Below are 18,937 nucleotides of genomic sequence, written 5' to 3'. Positions count from 1 at the left end.
TTATGCACCTGAGCAGCCCATATACTGTCCCAACAGGTGACATCTGCCTTTCTGTTTTGAAATACACAAATATATTCTTCGTACGTGAACAATGCTCAAAGGCTGTAGCTGATTTCAGAATTCCCTGATAAGCTCCCAGTAAGAGATGGCTTACACCCTAAAAATCACTTGGAGCCTAAAGAAGTAATAAAAAGGGAATGAAATAAGGGCAGAACCCATTTTGTTTGACTTGTGACTGTCCACAACAAATTGCAGAAATGCTGTGGGAGATATGATTCGTTTCAAATATGTAATAGATACATGCCTGAAGGTATACACACACAAAGTACCCTTGAAAGAACGCAGAGACATGGCTGAGCCAGCCTCCTGCTGTCCATTATCAGCTGACCTGCTGATGTTCTCAGCATCACAGCAGTAATAGTGAGTTCAGCTCCGGAGAAGAAGGTCTCAGCCTCATGAACCAGATGGGAGAAAGGGAGCAGGAGTAAGGAGCTCTGGGGAAAAAGAAAATAAAAAAGAAAGACTGCCCAGTTGCTAAAAGACATGCTGCAAATTACAAAACCAGGACTGTCAGGACCCCTCTCAAAGAGCTTGGAGTCTATAGTAAGTCTTATGCAGCCATGGGAAATGAAGCATCACTAGAAGACGGTCCTGGACACTGCCCAGACCAACTGCTGGATGGTAGAGGGAAGATCGAAGACTGCATTTTGTGCATGCCATTTCTAGGCACAGAGGATAAGGGCACAGAACATGGTTCTTAGAGTTTCTCTGGCTACATGCCTGCGTCTGGAAGAGGACTGAGGTCTCCAGGAGACATCACGATCCCTTAGTCTCCAGCAAACATCATAAAAGACTCAAGAGGCTGGGGTTTTAAGGTTGTTCCCTGAAGTTTGCCTGTTTTCCCAAGCTCCACACAATTTCTGCTGTACCCTGTCCCGCGAGGCTTGAGCTTGCATGGAAATTACAGCACATTAAACTCCCTCCATGGCCTAACTAAAGCACCTTGCATGACAACTGGGGCTGCCCAGGGCTTTTTTTAATCACCTTTTCTATTAAAGTCAGAAAAGATGACTCGTCTGCTACAAGGCACACTATCCTGGATATCACAAACACAACCTTGAAGTCTTTAGCTTAGCAAAGGCTCAGTGTAACCAAATTCCTGTTCCACCTCATGACACAGGGACTTCCCAAAGGCAAATTTACCCTACAATTTACTCTCTCTGCCACTCTTCTCCAGGCTGGGTCCCCATGACAGCCTTTAGCTGTCTCTTGGTTTGGGTTTGTACTCTGCTCGTCTTCTGAAGCCTCTCAGATGGAAACGAGAAAGAGTTTGCTGTTTAGTAATGATGGCAAAGACCTCCCTGTCAGGAACAGGATGTGAATGGACAAACATGCTTCCCAATCCTCCTGAAAGTGTTACGTTCTTTTGGCTTATCCATCTTCACCTGCATCCTCTTTCCCTCCCCTCTGTCCTCAGGGATATTTGGACACGCTGAATTTTGTCTTTCCAGCAGCAGCTCCTTGGAGCTACAGGCACACAGCTGCCACATGGATGTTACAGCAAGGGTGAGCTTCAGTTCAAACTGAAGACACCAAAACTCAGTTTCCTGTAGGTAGGTGTGCACTGGGCATCCCCGCTCCCATCACAGGATCACCACTCCGTACAGCCTGGGGAGCTCAGAGAGCCACTCAGCTGAGCATTCACTATGGGGCTACTTCAAAGTGAGCTGAATCACTCTCCAGCTTCATGGACTGTCCCAACTAGATCTCCATTAACTGTAATGGGAGATTAGATGCCTATCAGACACCTTTCCACCTTCCCGTTGCTTTTATCACACACTGAATCTCACCTCTGTTCTCAGACACATCACAATGACGTACAGGTGTGTGCTCTTTGGGAAGCCACACACCTTCCTTAACATGTTGTGTGTGCAACATTACCATAATTAAACCAGTGCCAGTTTTATGTCTGGACATGACTTAAGTATACATTCCCTGTTTGCATCGTTCTAAAAAAAAGGGGGGGAGTTATTTTGTGGTTTTGGTTTGGGTTTGTTGGGTTGTTTGTTTGTTTGTTTGTTTTTTTACAAAAGATTATATACCCTCCACTAATTCAATAGTGTCCTCTCAATGTTTTGTTACTCCTTAGGCAAAGTTTTTTGGAAACTACTGAGCAAACTGCAAACACTGAGATACTGTTATCTCTGTCCAAGACAAAGTTGGAAAGCTTTTAAGTTGGCCAAATGTACATCACATTGAATCACACTCAATTAACCTAATCAAGTATTTCTCTAATGAAAACATACATTTCTGGGCTGGCAGTTTCTGACTCAACCACAATTCATTCAATGTTAAGGAAAAACCATTAGAAAAACCATCTGTTCTCTTTAAATAGATAAGCCATTTTTACCTTCATGATGAGCCCAAGTAATTATAAAACAAGTGGAGTGGGTTTCAAAAAGAAAAAGAAAAAGAGAGGGCAAGACAGCTGCTACCTTATGATTTTCACAGTACAAGCATGTTGCTAACCATGTACAGTTTAGGCCTTATACGCCTCGCCCTGCTATGCATCATGTAACCTATTGTTAGCCCATTAGCCTACGCTCCACAGTATATGCTACAGGGAGACATAGGGGTTAGAGCGCAAAAGGGTGAGATTTGGTGAATGAATATTTACATACTAGAATTGAATACTAACAGAATCCCAAAGTTAAAGTTCTCCTCAGAAAAGGGTTGACTCTCAAAGGAAATCAGTGACAAAGTGCCACGCAATTGCTATTTTTAGGTGCCAAATTCAAAACTGCAGTCCTCAAAATCATCAGTCAGCTGACACCTAATCCTAGGGGATCTGACATTTTTTGCATTACAATTCCCCAGGCACCCACCTGCTCACAGAAACCATGACAGCATTAACCAAATCAGCAGAACTTCCTCATACCTAATCCTTCCCATACCCATAACACAGAAACTTCTGCCTACGTTTCCTGATGAGCGTACCTATTACCAAAGAGATGAAGCACCATGTAAGATCAAGTAGGCAGCACCTTCCCTCCAGCAGTTGCGTGGCTACAGCTACAAGACAGGACAGCCCTGAGTGGAAGTCCTGGGTTTGCCTAGAAAGATCTGAACCCCAGCATCCACACTGCCCTTGCCTGTGGAGTCCTCCTGGAGCACACTGACTCTCAGTACACCCTGCTGAAGCTGCTTCATTTAAATGCTCAATGGACTAAAGAGAAACACCAAAGGAGTGCAACTCCATCGTGCACTAGTGAGAGAGTTACCCGACACAAGGCAATCCCGACTTCTTGCTTGTGCTCCAGTGGTCGCTGATGCTAACTGCTGAGAACATGGGCAACAGTTCAGGAGCCTGAAGGCTCCTCTTTCCAGTCTCAGAAAGGGGCACATCTCCACACTATGCTGCTCCATGTTTCATATTGACTGACTTAAAGTGATTCACACTCGGGCTGCTGGCTGTTGGGTTTCCCATGGCTGACCACTGGATCTGTGTGACTATTCTGTTTATGGTCTGACAAGAGCTCATCATGGATCTTGCTGCAGTGTCTAGGAAGGAAACATACCTCCAGCATCTCCAACTCATGAGCAAGTACACCAAGCACAACTCCTAATTTTCCATTGCCCCAACTCTAGAACCATCTAGTCATGGATTTAGTGCTCAAAATGAACTCAAAAAGTCCCAGACTGACTATGACTCATCCACCGGTTTCAGCAAGGGACGCTTATGAATGGTGCTCAGTGACTCCCAGCAGGCAAGGGCTGCTGAGCAACACCGTATGAGCAAGTGCTCCTGCTCCTTCTCCTTCCCAAGGGGCCAGCTCTACACAGCTCTCTTTCCCCTGGTCTCAAGGGAGAACAAAACACAAACCAAGGCAACAGCAGATGCTCTGACGGCATCCCTCTGCCAGGCAGGAGACAGGGAAAGTTCAGAAGAGTAAAGAACTGATCCAGGAAGAAGCAAGAAAGCAACAGGAAAGCAAATGGGGAGAAGAAGAATAGCTCTGGAGGTCTGTCTTTGTGTCTTCAGCAGGGCAAATACTGTCCTGCGCAGCTTTTGCTGAGAAAGCACTGAAAACAAATGTGCTCACAAGGATCACTCCTCCCCCCGCCCCAGATTGCCTATTGGGAAACCTTTAATCCACTCCTTTTCCCCTAAAAGGGGACCTGCAGCTTTGTTGCCAGAGTTGCTATCAGATTTAAGTTATCTAGTGTTTTTCTTAACTCTGTAACACTTGGAACCATGTCATCACAAAAGAGAAACTCAGCTTTGTTTTATATATTTGTTTCTAGCTCACGTGTTTGCAGAAGAAATATCTGAAAACCAGAGGTAGGCAGACTGAAGGTCAAAGAGTCAGTCAGGATGTGTGCGCTTTTTGAGACTTGAAACTACTGATTTTTCAACATTAGCTTACAGGCTTGGGAGGCCTGTATCATGGGTTTGGAGCATGTGGCAACACAGTCACCTTGATCTCCTCACAGGGCCTGAAGGATATCATTAAGACACACCTAAACCAATTTTCAGAGTGGCAGGGAACAGCACATCTCCTGCCTCCTCTGCCCCTCCTGACCACGCAGCACACACAACAGCATGTCCCAATGACAAAGAGGAAATCCACGAGCAGCACCAAACCGGGACACGATGAGCTGTTATCAGCGTCGCTTGTATAACCATCGGTTTGAGGACTCCTCCTTCAGGGTAGGACTTTCCGTTTGTCTTTACTAAATTACGACTCTTTGGTCATTTTGGAGAATTTTGTCATTTTGGACAGACGAGATCATGTGGCCAGCCATAGGGTTCCTGGGTAATCAAAAAGGTGGCAGGTTGCCAGTATTTGGGGTAAAATGAGAGGATCATCAGATACAGTCAAGACTCTGTAACTGACCAGTGGCATCACTGTACTTTCCCATCCATGAAGTGTCCCTTACTATGGCTCTCCATGACATTAGGTGCACATCATATGGTTCTTAGTTGCATGAAAACGTTGGCATGTGGCTCTTGGAGCCAGGCAGGTTGACCACCCTCGATACACAACATCATGAATAGCACAGACAGAAAAGCCTGCAGGCTGTCAGATTCCTCATCATGGACAACCTTAAAAAACATGGCAGAACTTCCCAATATAAATTATAGCAATAGGAATACACCTTAATTTGTCTTCTGACTTCAGCATCAAGAAATGCACTCTGCTTCCATTGAAAAGCCTATGACACACCATATACAACCATGTAAAATCCAAGTTAAGGGGGCGGGGGGGAATGCTTATTAATTTTATACTGAAATGCAGGTAACAAATCAAGTAATTCAAACTGCAGAACAAAAACCAAAGCACTGCTGCAAAATGCTGTCAGCATTTGTACATCTCATCTATTACAGCTTCAGTAAAACCTTAACAAGCATTTACTACAGAACTGCCTGGACTCATTTCTCAGCAAGGCTCCCCACACAGCTCTATCACTCACAGGAGGACTGATGAATATAATTGCAGGGTCAAAGGTACAGAACTTCTAAAGTCATTTTTGCAACTGGAAGATAAAATAACTTGTAACTATACCCATGCTTCATAGAGGATGTACGTTTTTGTTAAAGGACTGTTTAAACGTAACTATCACAACTTCACCAACTAAAATCTAAGCCTTCATTGAACAATAATAGATATTTTACCTAAATGTGTGGATCCTGAAGCAAATTATGAGGTCAGAATCTCAGCTGTTACAACAAATAACTTTCTAGTCCTTGTGGTAATGAAAAAAAATGCCTTCTTTCTTTTCATCTGCTCCTCTGGAAAGAAACTCAGAGGATTTCAACTGCTGCAAAACAAGAAAGAGGACAAAAACCTCCCACACATCAAACATTTTGTGCGTGATTTTTATGGTGATTGCATTGTTCTTCAAGGTTGAGTCAAAGTTTTTAAGCACAAAGCGTAACCGTAGCATGTTATGCAAAACGGTCTTCAAACAGCAAAGCTTCTTAAGTATCTTCAACAACCGTTATTGATAGAAAATGTTGGTTCCAAAGAATCACTAGGAAACAAGAGAGAAGAAATACCCACTCTAGAACAGGCAGTGTTTCATCCCCCTCTGCCATTGTCCGATAAAAAGTTTTAGGCTCATTTTCTCCGGTACAAAAGAGTACGAAAAAAAACCCCACCCAAAACCAAACAAAAAACCAAACCCCAGCCTCAATATAGGAAAACCACTACATCTTCTCAGAAATTAATTGGAAACTCCTGAGATCCAGATACTCTAACCCACAGTTCTGATACATACCAAAAATACTCCAACAAGCACTTGTCATAGAAAGAGAAGCCTCCTTCAAACAGAAGTCACAGAATCACTAAGGTTGGAAAAGACCTCTAAGATCATCAAGTCCAACCATCAACCCAACACCACCATGCCCACTAAACCATGTCCCACAATGCCACGTCCACACGTTCCTTGAACACCTCCAGTGATGGTGACTCCACCACCTCCCTGGGCAGCCTGTTCCAATGCTTCACCACTCTCTCCGTAAAGAAATTTTTCCTAATATCCAGCCTGAACCTCCCCTGGTGCAACTTGAGGCCATTTCCTCTTGTCCTGTCACTTGTCACTTGGGAGAAGAGACCAACACCCACCTCTCTGCAAGCCCCTTTCAGGTAGTTGTAGAGAGCGATAAGGTCTCCCCTCAGCCTCCTCTTCTCCAGGCTAAACAACCCCAGCTCTCTCAACTGCTCCTCATAAGACTTGTGCTCCAGACCCCTCATCAGCTTCGTCGCCCTTCTCTGGACACGCCCCAGCACTACAGTCCTGCACTAACATCTCCCAAATTGACTCAAGCAGTGGCTTTGCTACTGCGTGGGTATTTTTGAACTTTCCTGGAATGTTTCGTGTTGCCAGAGAATCCCACTCCCCAATTTTAAGGCTTGCCCCGTCCTTGAAGATGGAAAGTCTCATGACTGAGTCCTCTGAAACAGTTCTGAGAAACTGGGCCAAGTGATTTGTGTCATTTGTTTACTACAACTCAAACATTAAACATCAGAGTTACCTGGTTTGGAGACACATGTGAAAATATAATGGAAAACCACATTTATAACCGCACATATTTTCCTCCAGCCTATAGGCAGGACCCTCACCCTAATTTTACTGAAGGAGATAGAGATCTTTGCTGGCAGAAGCAAGTATCTGTCTTCTTCAAAGGCCTCTCTTCAGCTGTGGCTGTCCTCTCTCCCCCACACTTCTTCCCATGCTTTTCTCCAATTTATAACCTCAGAACTTCAGAAACTACTTTATAATACTTTTCCCAAAGGGGAACTCTCTACCTGCACTTAGTTTTATTAAAACGTGTGTTTCTTGAGCATAACTAGCCAGTGTCTTCTACCAGTGACTGTCCTGGTTCTTAGTTACTGATAGTTTGTTAACCAGTTGTGAAAAAACCCTTTCCTCTCCACCCATCAGGCCAGCAACATCAGTGCCTAACTTCCTTCTGCACTGCAAAGCACACCTCATCTAAACGTCTCATGCACAAGCAGCAGTTTATACCGATGGCTAAGAGAGGCTGCGTGTAGCTCGCTGTCAGCTCTCAAGAGAGAGTAAACACAACACTGACCAAGTAACTTCAGTGACAACTCACTGCAAAACGACTGAAGCACCACTAAAATCTCTGAGACACAGGTCTAGGGAAGCAGGTATATCCTATCTGCAGCCAAGACAATGAGGTATCTTAGTCATGCTTTTGATTCTTAAATACTCCATTAAAAATGAAGGGTCACCATATCTTAGCAAAACACAGAGGTCTTTGCATCAGGAACTGCAATCCCACCTGAAATCACAAAACACAGAAGTGAAGAGCGAACTCTGCAAAATCCCTTTGGATGCTGCCACCTCTTTCAGCCAGCCGTGTGACAGTGCAGAGCACGGCAGGACACTGTCCCTCTCTCTGCTTCCCAGGTGAGCCATGCGCATCTGGCCAGCGCACAAATACCTGAGGCACACATGCGTCTGTCTATGAACCAGGGCTGCCTGTTAATTAGTTTATTAATAATTCCCTTTAGCAGTTTTAAACAGCACAAACTGTTGGAACAGCCTGCAATGAGCAAACCAGCAAACGCCGCAGAGAGGGAGTGCCTGCACGGCAGCTGCAGACCTCTGTGTACCAGACCAGGGTGATGCCACCTCCTCCCGGGTCTGTTTGTTGGCGGGGCTTGTGGCCTCCACTAGCCACTCCTGAGATTTACTCTTTGCTGCAAGCCTCACTTCCTTGTCTCTTTCAGAGCAAAATTAAATACTGAAAAAGAGAAAAAACTATTACAAATTGTTTGATGCAGACAACAACCACAAGATCCCAATAATTACCTTTGAATAGTGGCTCAAATGCTTATCTTCTGACCAAATTCACAATACCAGCAGGAATTAGCAGTGTGCAGATGCCCTCTATCTGCAGAAGCCCCCCACTTGAAAAGCTAATGCTTAGGAAAAGAGAAAGTACCGCCAAGGAACAATAAATTGTTTTCAAAAGCTCTTTTCTTTCAATCGCAGTGAGATATCACAAAGGGCTGAGTAGATCTATGTGAAAATCACTGAGTTTTGGTTCAGTCACCAAACATTTTTGTTTCAACTGGGCAAGCACTTGGTTCTCAGGAGGATGTGATGGGAGACGTTTGGGGTTTTTTTTTTTAGAATTTGTATACATTATCTGAATATGCTCTCTAGACACTTCTCAGACATAAACCACATTCTGATTTTCCACATTTTCATAAGAAATGCTTAAGTGTTTCAAAACTCTTTTTGTTGACCAAAATGAATAGTTTTGGTATTCGCAAAACTGTATGTTTTAAAATTAGGGCCATCTGAAAACATGTCTGCTGGCTGTAGGAAAAGCACCATCTGCAAGTTCCTGGATGCTTTCAGACCCTATCAAAGCCAATGAAGGCTAATTAAGGCTGGCCCCCACTCCTTGGAGGCACCCAGTATCTTGTACGTTTGAGTCACAAAAGCTCAATAATACTACTACTATAGGTAATAATTATATCTAGCTTTATACGTAACACATTTCATTACAGAGCACTATAGAAACAGCAAAGGGAAACAGGTGCAGGGAGGGGAAGCAAAATGCCACGGTCTCTGAAGAAGTCAACAACAGAGCAAGGACTGATGCCCAGCACAAGTCCCAGCCATGTCTCCTGCATGGGGCCAAGAGAGACACGAAAGGTACTTGTGAAACGGAGGGGTCCAAACAGTGAGAGGTACCCTAAGAAAGAAAATAAACAAGGCCCATTCCATCTTTGTCCTTCCCCAGTGCTGCTCGGACCCCCTGCACTCCTCTCACTAGGAGTTTTCACCAGGGAGCATCATACAATTTATTCCAAGCCAGAAATCAGGACTGTGTGAATGAAAGGATGCCATCCAGCTGTTCCACATGTGCACACTATGCAGCTGTGATCCCACAAGCAGAGGAAGGAATACATGTGAGTTTGCGTTTGTATATGGAGCGTGTATATGGAGACTGATACCCTTCCTTGGCCAACACTCTGTATACACCCTCCTCAAGCTGTCAGTTGCTTCTGATGCAACCATACACTTTATTCTTGCAATCATACCCTCTCTTGGCTTACGTAACCCTCCTTTCACACCTCCAACTGTTCCTTTGCATGATCTTCCCATCCTCCTCTATACACCCTCCCCATCTCCCTGAGCTTCCCAGGAGACCTATTCTTTCTTTTTCTCCTTCCCACCTTATTTCCAGTCTCGGCCTCTATTGTTTGTTCATGACCCACAGCTCTGCCTCCACTCCAGGCTTACCTTTCCACTCGTGCTAGATCTTGGCATGCCTTTCCAGTACTCTTGCTGTACATCTTGTGAATCAGCTGAAACTTTAACATGGCTAAAAGCACAGCTCCAAATTTTGTTTGGCCTAAAATCAGTACATCCTCTTGTGTCAGAACTTGCTCTGGGGTTTCGCACAAGGGAAGCATCCTAGTTTTTGTGCAATGTCTCTATGGTTATGCACTTTGCAATCTACCCATACTCTTTCAACTCCCTTCCTAGTCTTTTCCATTTTGATTCCTGTGAGCTGCAATTCTCAGGACTTCACAAATGGCATCTTGTCTTCCTCATACCCACTGAGAAGGCAGTCACAAAGGTCACCTTGCTTTGCTTTAACCGAGTCCTGCAGCTGGTCACACTGCTGATGGATAACATGTTGGAAATTTTAACTGACTGTTTACCCACTCATTTAATCCTTCAAAACAAAACCTGTCTATCTTACACATAAAAAGGAAGATATCTATATATATAAAGATAACTATATCCTCCTCTGAGTGGGAATTCATCTCGCAAAACTAAATGAAGAACAGTTAATGCAAAGTCTGAGTATCTAAATAGCAACTAACAGCACCAGTTTGTAGAGTTAGTGTCTTCCTAGCCCGGAGACAGATTAGACTCAAGCCCTTGCTAAATAACTGATCAAACTTTCTCAGTGCACAATCAGAGCAATCAGCAATAGATCATACAAATGGAAAGTGAACGCAAGGTCTCCTTAATGACTACTTAACCCCACCAATCATGACATCAACCTATCTAGGGCACATAAGAGGCTCCTTTTCAAAATAAAGCTGCCTGATGTTTTTAGATAACCTCCCCTGATAATTATGACTACTCCTATTTACATAAGAGTCACCTCTACAGCTGAGCAGCACCACAGAAGGACTTAACCAGGACAGATGGTACACACTTGTTTTCCACGTGCATGGGAACCAAAAGAACACTTCAAGAAAGTAACGTGCAATAAACGTTACGGACTACTGCAGATGGGTCCCTTGAGAAGTGCTAGCATCATTACTTAGAGCAAAGGCAAGCCACAGCGCTTCATTTTACAAACCCTGACGCAGCTCACAGCACTCTGGCTGCTGCAGTGCTTCTAGCACGGGGCCCCAGTTCATCCACAGATGCACCACGACACTCACAGGACTTCCTCCTTAATTGCCTGTTTGCACTGAATGGGACCCATTTCATAGTGACCTAAGCATACTAAATCAATGCTACAGCCATTATCAGCAAGGCTCTGGGGCCAGATTTGATTTAAGGAGTGCTACATGCTCGAAAACATTTGGTTTGGTACCTCACTTGTATCTTCAAACCTCTAAAAATATTTTTAAAAAGCCTGGCTCTAGGGTCCACAAGCGCAGCAGCCCTTTAGCTTTTATTTTGTCAAAGAAGGAACACTGCCTACACCCCTGCAACTGCATCCCAGTTCTTCAGCTGAAGCACTCCCCATCCTCTCCTCCTAGGCGTATTAAGGTGCCTATCTTTGCGAATAATAATGCCCAAAACAAACTCTCCTCAGAGGCAGTGTCCCTGGAGAATGTCCCCCACTTCAATCAAGACAGGAAGGAAACAGATCTAAAATGTTCTCCAATTTATTTTGCAAGCTATTTTGAAGTCTGACTATGTATTTGCATGTTTTCTCATGGGGATAGTTGCATAAGCACAAACACAAGTTCTTTACAAAAGTAACTGTGTTTCACGTATTTAGAAAAGAACATACAATTGCAATCAATATTTTCCACAAAGCAGGCATTTTTCAAGATTTGCTTTCAACAGAGCCAGATGTGATGCAGGTCTATTATTAGCAAGAATTTAAGCAACACTACATCAAAATGAAACAAGAGAGGTAACACCAAAAAAAAAAAATCTAACAGCTCTGATTATTTTCCAATAGCAGGGTTTTCATAAGCAGCAGTGTGGCAGTAGTCAAGAAAGCCTTCCAGAATTATATGCCATTTTACAGTCAGGCGTCAAGCACACAGGTGCAGGAGGTAATTTCCTAGGCCAACCACCTCACCGAGTTATCACCTGAGGTGAGAGACCCCGACCACCACAGCTTATTGTCAGAACAAGTCCTCCAGGCTCCTTCCTCCCTGAGCAACTCAGGACCACACGTTACAGGAGACAGAGCTCACTCTCCTATGATGCTCTGAGAAAACACAGTACTGAGGGATCATCCTTGCCACAAAATGGAGTTTTACCTGCACCTGAGAGATGCTGAGCTGCAAAAGGTACATATCTTCCCAGACTGTGTGTCAGACATGTTAACTCCTAATACCACCATAAAAATTCAAGACCCACATCTTCATGCCATCCAGAAAGGCATGGGAAGCTAATCAACGACACTCTGGATTGTTGTTGGCAGTTTATTCACTTAACTCCTTAAAGAAGCATCTACCAGTCTTGCCTGTATTTTCATATTGTCAAGGCTCTTCTTAAGAGCCAAAAGAACAAGAGTATCCTCCTCTGGATTGCTATACCAGACCTGCATCCCCTTCCTAGCATCTTCTTTAAGGGGAATAATTCACTCAGGATTCAGTTACTGTGCGTGGGATCTTATTACTGCACTAATAAGTATTAGTGCCACATTACGTCACCGTGATACGCATGTACATGAAGTGATACAAATACATAGGTAGAGATTGCTTAATTAAGAGCTTGTTCAAATGACCTTTAACAGAGTGAAGCTGCCTTTGGGTGCAATACAGCCAGCACACATCCACGGAACAAACAGGGTTGCTGATGTGAAATGTGGTTAAGCCCCAATGCCATAGACCTGTGGTAGAGAACTTGGGCATCCCCATAACACTGCTGGTTTCTCTACACATCCTAAGCAAGGAAAAACAAAACCCAGATACAATGACATGAACTTTCCAATGAAAGCCAATGTATTTCCAGTATTTAAAAACTATTCTGAACAGTCACATGTATATCCCCTCTTCTAAAAACCTCCCAAGAGAATATATTTAATTTAAAAATGTACAGAATGTACTTAATACCGTGAGGATAACATAGAATCACAGAATCATTTAGGTTGGAAAAGACCTTTAAGATCGTCAAGTCCAACCATAAACCTAACACTGCCAAGTCCACCCCTACACCATGTCCCTAAGCACCACATCTACACATCTTCTAAATACCTCAAGGGATGGTGACTCAACCACCTCCCTGGGCAGCCTGTTCCAATGCTTGATAACTCTTTCAGTGAAGAAATTTTTCCTAATATCCAATCTAAACCTCCCCCAGTGCCACTTGAGGCCATTTCCTCTTGTCCTGTCACTTGTCACTTGGGAGAAGAGACCAACACCCACCTCTCTGCAACCTCCTTTCAGGTAATTGTAGAGAGAGATAAAGTCTCCCCTCAGCCTCCTCTTCTCCAGACTGAACAACCCCAGCTCCCTCAGCCACTCCTCATCAGACTTGTGCTCCAGACCCCTCATGAGCTTTGTCACCCTTCTCTGGACACGCTCCAGCACCTCTGTGTCCTTCTTGTAGTGAGGGGCCCAAAACTGAACACAGGATTCGAGGTGCGGCCTCACTGGTGCCGAATAGAGGGGGACAATCACCTCCCTGCTCCTGCTGGGCACACTATTTCTGATACAGGCCAGGATGCCGTTGGCCTTCTTGGCCACCTGGGCACACTGCTGGCTCATATTCAGCCGGCTGTCAGTCAACACCCCCGGGTCCCTTTCAGCCAGGCAGCTTTCCAGCCACTCATCCCCAAGCCTGTAGCGTTGCATGGGGTTGTTGTGACCCAAGTGCAGGACCCAGCACTTGGCCTTGTTGAACCTCATACAATTGGCCTCTGCCCATCCATCCAGCCTGTCCAGGTCCCTCTGCAGAGCCTTCCTATCCTCGAGCAGATCAACACTCCCACCCAACTTGGTGTCGTCTGCAAACTTAGTGAGGGTGCACTCAATCCCCTCATCCAGATCATCAATAAAGGTATTAAACAAGACTGGCCCCAATATTGAGCCCTGGGGAACACCACTTGTGACCGGCCGCCAACTGGATTTAACTCCGTTCACCACAACCCTTTGGGCCCGGCCATCCAGCCAGTTTTTACCCAGCGAACAGTACGCTCATCCAAGCCATGAGCAGTCAATTTCTCCAGGAGAATGCTGTGGGAAATGGTGTCAAAGGCTTTACTAAAGTCCAGGTAAACAACATCCACAGCCTTTCCCTCATCCACTAAGCAGGTCACTTTGTCATAGAAGGAGATCAGGTTAGTCAGACAGGACCTGTCTTCCGTAAACCCATGCTGACTGGGCCTGATCGCCTGGTTGTCCTGTACATACCGCATGATGGCACTCAAGGTGATCTGCTCCATAACCTTCCCTGGCACCGAGGTCAGGCTGACAGGCCTGTAGTTCCCCAGATCCTCCTTCCAGCCCTTCTTGTAGATGGGCGTCACATTTGCTAACCTCCAGTCAGCTGGGACCTCCCCAGTTAGCCAGGACTGCTGGTAGATGACGGAAGGTGGCTTGGTGAGCACTTCCGCCAGCTCCCTCATTACCCTTGGGTGGATCCCATCTGGCCCCACAGACTCGTGTGTGTCTAAGTGGTGTAGCAGGTCACTAACCATTTCCCCTTGGATTGTGGGGACTGTTCCCTGCCCCTGTCTTCCAGCTCAGGGGGCTGGGTACCTGGAGAATGACTGGTCTTACTATTAAAGACTGAGACAAAGAAGGCATTAAGTACCTCAGCCTTTTCCTCATCCTTTGTCACTGTGTTGCCCCCTGCATCCAATAAAGGATGGAGATTCTCCTTAGCCCTTCTTTTGTTGTTAATGTAGTCATAGAAACATTTTTTATTGTCTTTTATGGCAGTAGCCAGATGAAGTTTTAGTTGGGCTTTGGCCCTTCTAATTTTCTCCCTGCATAACCTCACAACACCCTTGTAGCCCTCCTGAGTTGCCTGCCCCTGCTTCCAACTGTCCTTTTTTTCCTGAGTTCCAGCCAAAGCTCTCTGTTCAGCCAGGCCAGTCTTCTTCCTCACCAGCTCGTCTTTTCAGCCCATGCGGACGGCCTGCTCCTGCGCCTTTAATACTATTAAAAGCATATTCAGATGATCCACAGTCCTCTTTAGCACTAACCTGAACTGTGTCCAAGCTGTACTCATTTCAGATTGGGTTGAAGCCAAAGTTACTGGAGACCAAACTTCCCTCAGTTCTGATCCTTCAGCCAGCAGGAACAATGAATTATTTAACAATAAAAATCAGAGCAGACTGCTGTAACACATATCTCTGATCACCTCAAGTCATCACCACCACCTCTTCTGGCAGCCCAGAATCACAGAGGAGGAGAGACCCTCCAACTATTATTCCCTTCTCTGAGGAACAGCTCTGAAACAAAGACAGAAGTGGACACTACCTGAGCTATCAGGATGCCCCTGCTCCTCCCAAAGCTCCCCGATCGAGAAGAACCGCCAGTTCTGCCAATGGTGCCACTGCTCTGTGCAAGTACAGGCAGGGTTGGCATCTGATGAGGCATCTGTTGGATATAAAACCAAACAGAACAATCCAGATTTGCCCACTTCAATAAAAATCATAGTTTATATCTGAGTGGAATTTAATACAAGTACACCAAGTCCAAGGAATGCCAGCTTATTCATTTTAATATTAGCCTTCCCTCTGGTCTTTTTTACTTCAGGTTATTATTTCTCAATCAAAACATTTACTGATTTTCAAACAAATGAGGAATTAACTGTTAGATGTGCTTACCAAGATTAGATATTGCAAGCCACCAAGTAACTTAATGAATGCAAAGCACACGCGTAGCCTTGAAAGCAGGAAACCCCAGAGAAAGTATCTCAGCTCTACAAGACAAGATGACTAAGGCTGAGATACAGAGCAGGGTGGAAAAAAAGAAGTTTGCCAGATCTGGACTGGCACACAAAACAATGGCAGTGCAAGATACTCCAATGGCTCTGGACCAAGTCAGATGAGTTTAGCAGGGTTTATTAGCTTGGGTCTCACTGCGGCACCAGGGAGAGGTGGTGGCGGCCCCAGGACAGCAGTACATGGAAGGAACCACAAGGAACAGCGAACAACAAAGCACAAATGTCTCCAACTTTCTCAAGCAAAGCTCAGCTAAGAGCAGGTTGGGAAATGATGATCCACACTAAAGCTTCAGCAGCTGAACTGTAAGACGATGCATATGTCTCCAGGCTGCCTTCTTACACAGAAAATCACTGTATCAACACTTCACCATTGCAGTGGTCAACTCACTGATCCTACTTCATGGTGAATCCCATCCCTCGTATTTGTTAGGCTTAGGAGGACTTAACTTACAGCACTGTAAGTAACTGCTTAATGTTCTGTTCGCTGCTCTGTCAGTTCAATCTCCTCACACAATAAGAGAAAAAAAAGCATAATGTGACTAAGTCAAAAATCTAGAAAAAAAATTCCTCAAATTCCCCTTCACTAGAAAGAACACCGACATTCTGGGTGCTCAGGTCTGATCTCAGAGCTGCAGCCTACAAAATGAAATCTCACTCAGTGCTCTTCTCACCCCTGCTACAATCCCAGGCTGGAAGAGCTTGTCCACATGTCTGATCCAAGCGCCCTGCACACCCCGAAACCAACAGCACAGGGCTGGGGTGGTGGGAGCTCAGTTGTCCTCACACCTTAACCGGTCGCCCACTGACTACCTCAGCCCAAAGTCTGAGCCTACTACCAGAAGAGGAGGTACATTAATCAAATTATACTTCTTGTAAGTATTTGGAGGAGACAGAGTTGTTCTGGTTTAAGGAACAAAGCAAGAGCTCTGCTGACTTTTCGGCCAGAAGGACATCTAATTAATTAAATATTGTACAATTATCCATTTCATATTTGTGCAGCAGGAACACAGGTGAGAAGCCAACCCACAATATTTTTATTAATTTGTAAAATGCTATAAAATATAAACTAGTGATAATTCAGTTATGTACTGAGCACTATCAGTGCCTTTGGATGGCTGCTTTGAGGATCTAACTAATAAAAGGACAGGTTCTGCTAGGTAAAGGAGTACCATTACTCTGAACAAACCAGGTCAGTTCCTAGTTCTCCTAAGGCCACCTTAAAGCTCTGAGCAACTCTGCGTCACGCCAGCCTGGGCCTTGCCCGAGATGACCCTTTCTTAGGGACACAGCCTCGAAAGAAAGCGAGGAACAGCAAACACAAATGCATATCACCAAATGACAAAAGGAAGAGAGAAATCAGATTCCCCATTAAGCCAAATCCTTTTGAAAAGTTCAAGCCTAGGATTTTGTTCCTGAGAGCTTATAAAGTGCCATATGCCATCCTGACATCCTTTAAAGGCTCACGTGATTATTTTCTCCCAACCTGGCAAAAGACACAGCAAAATCAACTCAGCAATCTTCAGTAAGCGTTGAAGTTGGTGTTTCTACAGTAAATCAGGGGTAGACCGCCGGGACCATGGCTAACAGTAGCAATCCAGGTTTTAACTCAAGGGTGCCGTGACTTGAAATATTGCGAGAAACACCTGCCCCCCACGCAGCAGCACCACTACCGCAGCCAAGACCTAAGCCAGGGCAGTACGTGTCGCTGGGCAGCAACCTAATCAATCAAAAACCAGAAGGCGATCATCCCTAAAATCATTTGTATTATAGTGTGGGCAGAAAACCCAACAACTCCAAGTCTCTCAGGCTCAGACAAGTCTCCCATAATTACAGGAACACCTGTTCTTCATCAGCACCTTAAAAGCAGGCTTTGCTATTCCTTTAGTCTCCCTAAAATTCGTGTCCGTGTGCACCCACCTGCCCATCTCTTCCCGTGTGGAGGGCACAGGCAACACCCCCCCACCATCCCCTGTGAGACCCCGGCGGCGGGAGGAGGGGGCACCGCCCGCAGCCGGCCCGGGCGGCGCAGCCAGGCCTCCTTGGAGGAGGAGGAGGAGGAGGACGCCCCACACACCCCCTTCTCCCGCCCAGCCGCGGCCCCGGGCCCCGCTGCCGAGGGTCCCCGCCGGCCCCTGGGGCAGTGCCGCCGGAGCGGGGCCCGGTTTCACCCCGCCGTGCCCGTCCCCCGCGGCTCCCCCTTGCCCATCAGCGCCCCGCTCCCCTCCGCCCGGGCCGGCAGAGGGAAAGCCCTCCGCCCCCAGCGCCCGCCAGGGAAGGGCGCGGCCGGCGGCAGGTACCCGAGCCCGTCCCCGGGGAGGCCGCCCCCGCCCCGGGCGCCGCCCGCACTCACCGTCCGTCGCCATGGCCGCGGCGGCGGCCCGGCCTCCCGTGCTCGCGGCCCGATGGCGGCGGGGCGAGGCGGGGAGGCGGCCCGGGCCGCCGCCGCCAGCGGGGAGGGGGCGCGCTGACCCGCACGGCGCCTCCCCGCCTCGGCGCGGGGAGGGTGGGGGGGGAGCCGGGGCGCGGCAGCGGGGGTCCCCCGGGGCTGCGGGAAGGAGCAGCGCTGCCTTCTCCCCGCGGCGGTGCCGCCCCCGGGGCAGCACCGGGTGCAGGCAGCGCTGCCCGGGGCGGGCTGGGCGCGGGGGCTGCGGCCCGCCGGTCAGGCGGGGGGAAGGCGTGAGAGGCGGCGCACCCCGGCTGCACCCGCATCGCCCCGCGGCCCCGAGCGCAGCGGCGGGGGCTGTGCGCAGCGCAGGCGGGACTCCGTGAAATTTCGCTGAAAAATCCAGCGTGGGAGGGTGAGCAGCTTCACCCCGTCTTCCAAAATTGTGTGCCATCTCTTTCCACGAGTCCTCGGGACGGTACTGACCCGTTAGTAGCGTGCATGAAATACGACAGCCAACTCCACCCTTACTTGGATGGACTTTGCCAAGACGCAGCCCCGTATCAAAAACTAATCTGGAGACACAGCAGGTTGCACGGAGCCTGTCTTTAAATGCTGCCTCACTTTCCATCACATATACAGAACTCCCTTCTAAAGAAACAAGTTACTCCCCATCTCTGATGACCTTCGATAGCTGATGGCTGGCCCTTATGTCCTCCTTCACTTTCCATATCCAGGTTTACATTTCTATGACTAAAGAGGAAGCAATTTGGTGTCTGTTGCAGAAAGCTCAAGCTGTTGCAACATTATTTTGCTTTGCGTATGTTTCTATTGCAGCCAAACTATGGTGCAGCATAGAGAAGACTGACCCAAGCTCTGAAGTGCTAGGAGCAAGAC

At 46.6% G+C, this 18,937-nt stretch overlaps 1 protein-coding gene across 1 annotated transcript in view; it reads right to left on the bottom strand.

The window, feature by feature from the left end:
• SYT16 (synaptotagmin 16) overlaps positions 1-18,020 on the bottom strand; it is a 109,786-nt gene extending 91,766 nt beyond the window's left edge. The window contains exon 1 of the mRNA XM_059819483.1: positions 18,008-18,020. Within this exon, the coding sequence (XP_059675466.1) occupies positions 18,008-18,020 (13 nt within the window). The remainder of the gene's footprint in view (positions 1-18,007) is intronic.
• Positions 18,021-18,937: the final 917 nt, after the last annotated feature.

Source organism: Gavia stellata, chromosome 7 (assembly GCF_030936135.1).
Source record: "Gavia stellata isolate bGavSte3 chromosome 7, bGavSte3.hap2, whole genome shotgun sequence".
Taxonomy (NCBI): domain Eukaryota; kingdom Metazoa; phylum Chordata; class Aves; order Gaviiformes; family Gaviidae; genus Gavia; species Gavia stellata.
Note: the sequence above shows the minus strand (reverse complement) of the source record. Positions and strands in the feature narration are given on the sequence as shown.